Source organism: Bremia lactucae, linkage group LG10 (genome assembly GCF_004359215.1).
Source record: "Bremia lactucae strain SF5 linkage group LG10, whole genome shotgun sequence".
Taxonomy (NCBI): Eukaryota; Oomycota; class Peronosporomycetes; order Peronosporales; family Peronosporaceae; genus Bremia; species Bremia lactucae.
In genome coordinates this window covers 5,096,271-5,102,270 of record NC_090619.1, presented here as the reverse complement: position 1 = coordinate 5,102,270, position 6,000 = coordinate 5,096,271, and the positions used below count along the sequence as shown (strand labels likewise).

The window sequence follows — 6,000 nt, the reverse complement described above, 5'->3', positions numbered from 1 at the left end:
ATTTTTTTTCGAACATTTAAAGAAACTGCTGCATTTCCTAAGATAATGTTTAAGCGCTGACTACACGTTACAAAGGAACCACCAAGGGAGCCAAAACCAAGGAAAAAATGTTATATGTTGCAGCACCCCAACTAATTTATATATGTATATGAAGCCTAGAGGTAGCGAAACAAGCATCTCGCCGTTGTCAAACGGTCTAGCTGTTCGAATGTATTGCAAAGTATCGTCGCCTTAATTGTCACGGATTAGTCAAGACGTTGCGCTAGCTAATGAGGCGTTGAAGGTTGGAGTTTCTGCGCCAAACTGTTTGTGGTGTAAAAAGGTTTCGTTTGCCCGCGGGAGACAACACAGCGTATTTTGCCTATCTTACGATACTACAATGAAAGCAGGATACATGGCGTACCATCCCTTTGTTATGGGGGTGTGTGGCATTGGGCTCCAATATATAGTAACGTTAAAATGGATAGGATACGTAATGTCGTGCTTTCGTCATCGCAGTGTGTATTCATTCGAATTTTTTCCTTCGTTAATGAAAAAGGTTGGGTCGAAATCTCATTTTGCAATTTACAGAACATCTCACAACTCCAACACTTTCCGCTCTCGAGACCATGCTTGCTCTATCCAAGATCATCGAAGCGGTGGTCATCGCATCGATACTCATTGGTAGTAGCAGTTCTTTTCCAATGGAGAAGATTTCGTCAGCAACTTCGAATGACCAAACTCGTCACTACGGATTTGAACAAGGAAACGGACAGCTTTTACGTGGAGCCGAAAAGACGCGTCTCAAGGACGAAGAACAAAGATTTTTTAAATTCAAGCTGCCAAGTTGGTTGCCAAAAGTATTTTGAAAGAGAGCACAATAAGAAAATAGCTCGACGTGCTGAAATGCAACATGGTGGATATTACATATTTGAGCACACATGTTGGTACCCGTCAAATAATTAACTATGCCTGAGTAAAGACGAAGTTAGCTTAGCAAGTTTTTTTAAAGAACAAGAAATAGTTACATAAATTCACTTCTTCTTTTAACAGTTGCGATTCAAATTGTATTCATGTTGCTTTTCTACAAGTGCCAATCAAAAATATTTCTGTGTTTAAATCATCAACCCAGAGATCAGCTGGTACCGCAGTCTGACACAACTTATTGTGTTTTTTTTGCTTTCTGGAAGCTAATTTTTTTCCGTCTATGAGATTTATTTGCCAGATTTTTTAATGGTTTTTAAAAGCCAAGCTCGATTGATGCGGGATGATTAACCATTTAGAAGTTTTTTTGATCTATTCAAGTGATTTCGCAAAGCCGATTGGTAACACAAAAAGACGGTCAATAAAAAACAACTTTGATAAGCTTGAACGGTAAAATGCTTTACGGATTCTAGGTAGCAAAAAGTCTGAGTGTAACGGGGTGTAACGGGGTGTACCGGATTTGAAGTATTATTTCGTAAAGGAGTAATTAAACCTATTATGTGCTATGAAAGGAAATAAGCAAGAAATACCAAAAAAAATTATTAATTATTCGACTTAAAAGTTGCAATATTACCAAATTTGGTAAAGTTGATGCTAACCAGTAACAATTTTCATAGCGCATGCCAAACTTAACAAGCACACAGGTGTACAAATGCATACGATTTCTGTCTTTTTTGCACTGCCTTTGATTACAAAATGGATGTATCGACAAACACAACCTTTGAGCTCTTTCCGAACTGCAGCAATTATATTGACAAATGTTGTCACACCAGCTCTTTAAGTTGCTTTAATGCATTTCTTTGCATGCTGGGTTTTGTGGTCAGCAGGTCATACCCCATAAGAATGGCACTTGTTGAAATCCCTGCCCGATTCACAGTCCTGCAAAATTGGCAACAGCGATGCCGTCACACTTACCTACGACGTCTCACGCATCTTGGCTCCCCAGAAATGCTTAAGAAGTAAAAGGTGCACAGCAAATCCGGTCGCACGACTATTTTAGCTACTGGGTCACTATAATTTAAATGGACTCCAAACAGCAAACACCAGTCTGCTGTCGAACCCAAATTAGATTTTTCTTAATATTCTTCGATTGTAGACTATGAGCTCGGGCTATCTGCTATTGTAAGAGCTTTTTGTGAGTTTGATATCGTCTTGAGACGCTATTCGGCATTATTGTTGCTCATACAGCTTCTCTGCGACCTTCCACACGAGCACCGAGCCCCTAGCGTGAAAAAGCGCATTGGTGACATATCAAAGCTAGGCACTGTGACCTCTAGCCGTGATAGAAAATGCTTCAAAGGACGGAAGCGCTTGTGGCTGTGGTTAGCGTAGATATGCGTAGGCCACGTCGTCATTGGTCAGCAGCGTCGCGAAGGTCAAGATCGTGGTGTCAAGTTCTATGTATGTGCGAAAACATATTGGATGGTCGAAAGGACATCTGCATTCAAAGGCTCGATGAGTGCCAATCTCAATTGATGCGAGATGGTTTGTTATGAAGGTATTCTGTTAGAATTCATAATTATACTCGCATAAAAAGTCAGACAAAATTTGGCAATAGAATAAAGACGGCCAGCAAATAAAACTTGCGAAATATTTGGTAAATGAATATTAGCTTTTCGACACATACTTTTTTATTATTAACGAGGAATCAAATCAGAGGTTTAAACGTTGCATTTTTTATTTCAGTACCGGAGAGCACATCGTCGGGATTCATTCTGTGACAATAAGTGCGACCATACTTTGCGCGAATGCAACATTCGAATAGCTAGATCGTTTAACAAAAGTATCAAGCGCGTCTTCGCTACCTTTTAGACTTCACGTAATCGAGGGGCGAATCATTTATGTAAGGCAGAGCAAAGTCGAATAAGCTGTTCAAAGTTGTATTCTACAATGTGTTGGGCTTTAAATTCTCGTGCTAAAGAGCATAGCTGCTCTCGAGCTATTCAGACAAATGGCGGCTGTCAATTGGACGTTGGTTTTATTATCGTTAATTTTTCTGCTTGCTTTAAGTCTTGCAATACATATTGCGGACTGCACCTGCTTTTTTCATGCACCTAACCACTATTTTTTTTCGAACATTTAAAGAAACTGCTGCATTTCCTAAGATAATGTTTAAGCGCTGACTACACGTTACAAAGGAACCACCAAGGGAGCCAAAACCAAGGAAAAAATGTTATATGTTGCAGCACCCCAACTAATTTATATATGTATATGAAGCCTAGAGGTAGCGAAATAAGCATCTCGCCGTTGTCAAACGGTCTAGCTGTTCGAATGTATTGCAAAGTATCGTCGCCTTAACTGTCACGGATAAGTCAAGACGTTGCGCTAGCTAATGAGGCGTTGAAGGTTGGAGTTTCTGTGCCAAACTGTTTGTGGTGTAAAAAGGTTTCCTTTGCCCGCGGGAGAAAACACAGCATATTTTGCCTATCCTACGATACTACAATGAAAGCAGGATAAATGGCGTACCATCCCTTTGTTATGGGTGTGTGTGGCATTAAGCTCCAATATATAGTAACGTTAAAATGGATAGGATACGTGATATCGTGCTTTCGTCATCGCAGTGTGTATTCATTCGAATTTTTTCCTTCGTTAATGAAAAAGGTTGGGTCGAAATCTCATTTTGCAATTTACAGAACATCTCACAACTCCAACACTTTCCGCTCTCGAGACCATGCTTGCTCTATCCAAGATCATCGAAGCGGTGGTCATCGCATCGATACTCATTTGTAGTAGCAGTTCTTTTCCAATGGAGAAGATTTCGTCAGCAACTTCGAATGACCAAACTCGTCACTACGGATTTGAACAAGGAAACGGACAGCTTTTACGTGGAGCCGAAAAGACGCGTCTCAAGGACGAAGAAGAAAGATTTTTCGGTCTGCTACATTGGATTAAGCCGGATTTTCCAAAAATATTTTGATAGAGAGCACAATAAGAAAACAGCTCGACGTGCTGAAATGCAACATGGTGGATATTACATGTTTGAGCACATATATTGGTACCCGTCAAATAATTAACTATGCCTGAGTAAAGACAAAGTGGCTTAGCAAGTTTTCTTAAAGATAAAGAAATAGTTACATAAATTCACTTCTTCTTTTAACAGTTGCGATTCAAATTGTATTCATATTGCTTTTCTACAAGTGCGAATCAAAAATATTTCTGTTTAAATCAGCAACCCTTTTTTGCTTTCTGGAAGCTAATATTTTTCCATGAGATTAATTTGCCAGATTTCTTAAAGGTTTGTTAAAATCCAAATTCGATTGATGCGGGATGATTAACCATTTAGGACTTCTTTATGTCTATTCAAGTGATTACGCACAAGTCGATTGGCAACACAAAAAGAAGGCCAATAAACAACTTTAGTGAGATTGAACGGTAAAATGCTATACGGGTTCTAGGTAGCAAAAAGTCTGAGTGCAACCGGGTTTAACGGGGTGTACCGGATTTGAAGTATTATTTCGTAAAAGAGTAATTAAACCAAGTATGTGCAATAAAAGTAAATAAGCAAGAAATACAAAAAAATATATTAATTATTCGACTTAGAAGTTACAATATTACCAAATTTGGTAATGTTGATGCAATTAGACATTATTTCTATTGATTGGTTGATTTAACGTTAGAGTCAACCCCGTCAATCGTCACAAGACACGATTGTGCGATGCGCAACTAGGAGCCATACATAGTTAGTTACTATGGTAAAAGTCGCTTTAAGATAGAAGAACTTTACTTAGGAACTTAATATATTTATACCGTTTTAGTTTTTCTCAGGTTAAAAGATAACTGTATTTAATATCATTAAGTTCTTCTTGTTTCTATCTATTTAAATTAACTAAATTATATACTAATACCGAACATGTAATAAAATCTTATTTGTCTCTCTATTTGCGCGCGTCCAGCGCTAACTGGACCGCGGAGAAAGTAAAAAATAATGGTTTATTTCTACCAATGGATAAGCTTTTAAAAACTACCATTACAGTTATATTCTTTAAATATTACCATGTAAGAAAATATTCTTTACATATTACCATTTAAGGTAATATTCTTTAAATATTACCATGTAAGGTGATATTCTTTAAAAATTACCATGTAAGGTAATATTCCTTAAATATTTTCTACCTTTTAGATAGTAGATTAATTAACAACCTTTAAGTAATAATCTCATGTAACGATACACCCCGTTATATCACCCCTCCCTTAAACGACAATCATTCTGACTGTCATTAAATAGAGTGGTCACTGTAAGACCAGTTTATTAAAAACGATGTTGATTGGTTAAAACCATTATTGCTAATTCTATCGCATGGTCAATAAGTCCATGCGGTGTGCGAATAGTGCGGCACCTTCGGCTGCGGTTCATGCAGCCTCGAGCGACGATTTATTGTTTCTTGCGGCAGACGTTCTATCTGCTGTAGTTTCGTCTCTCCCCGCAACTCTAAATGTTGCGAGTGCATGTGGCCTGTAGACAGGGACGTCGTAATGCGGCCACGCTCTACTTAGACACACACCCTAGCACAGCGAGGAAGCGGTTTACCCTGCTTCTCTTGCGTGTAGCGAGATAGTTGTGGTGGGCGCGTTAGCGACCTCACCCAACTCACTAAGTACTTTGATTAAGTGTCGTCACGGGAGCCGTAATCCGGCTCCACGTGCGCACTTAACAAGTAGGAAGTAGTTTTCAGACTGATTTATATTTAATAGAATTAAATATAAATACCTATTTTTAATAATTAAAATGCCATCTCTATACGTAACACTTAATATGTATTACGAGCGTATCTTTCTAGATACCTCGCGTAAGGGATGACGCTAGCCGTCATCACTGATAACGCTGGGCGTCATCCCTCCTAATGTGAATGCACCCATGTGCATCACATACACAAGGGTTGGCCACAAATGTGCACCACACCCGAGTGCTGGATCTAATCACTATTATTTAGTAATTGACCATCCCCTTTAGTACACCAAGTGTGCTTAACGGGGACTGTGTAACATTAGAGCAACTTTAGCCCGTTGCATGGCCAGTCACCACGTGAATGCGACCCC

The 6,000-nt window shown here is 39.0% G+C and overlaps 1 protein-coding gene across 1 annotated transcript; it reads left to right on the top strand.

The window, feature by feature from the left end:
- Positions 1 to 3,634: 3,634 nt before the first annotated feature.
- CCR75_008167 (uncharacterized protein) lies at positions 3,635 to 3,880 on the top strand (the record flags this gene model as incomplete). Its single annotated transcript, XM_067966221.1, has 1 exon — positions 3,635 to 3,880. One exon carries the CDS (start codon positions 3,635 to 3,637, stop codon positions 3,878 to 3,880), a length of 246 nt encoding a protein of 81 aa, XP_067818880.1.
- Positions 3,881 to 6,000: the final 2,120 nt, after the last annotated feature.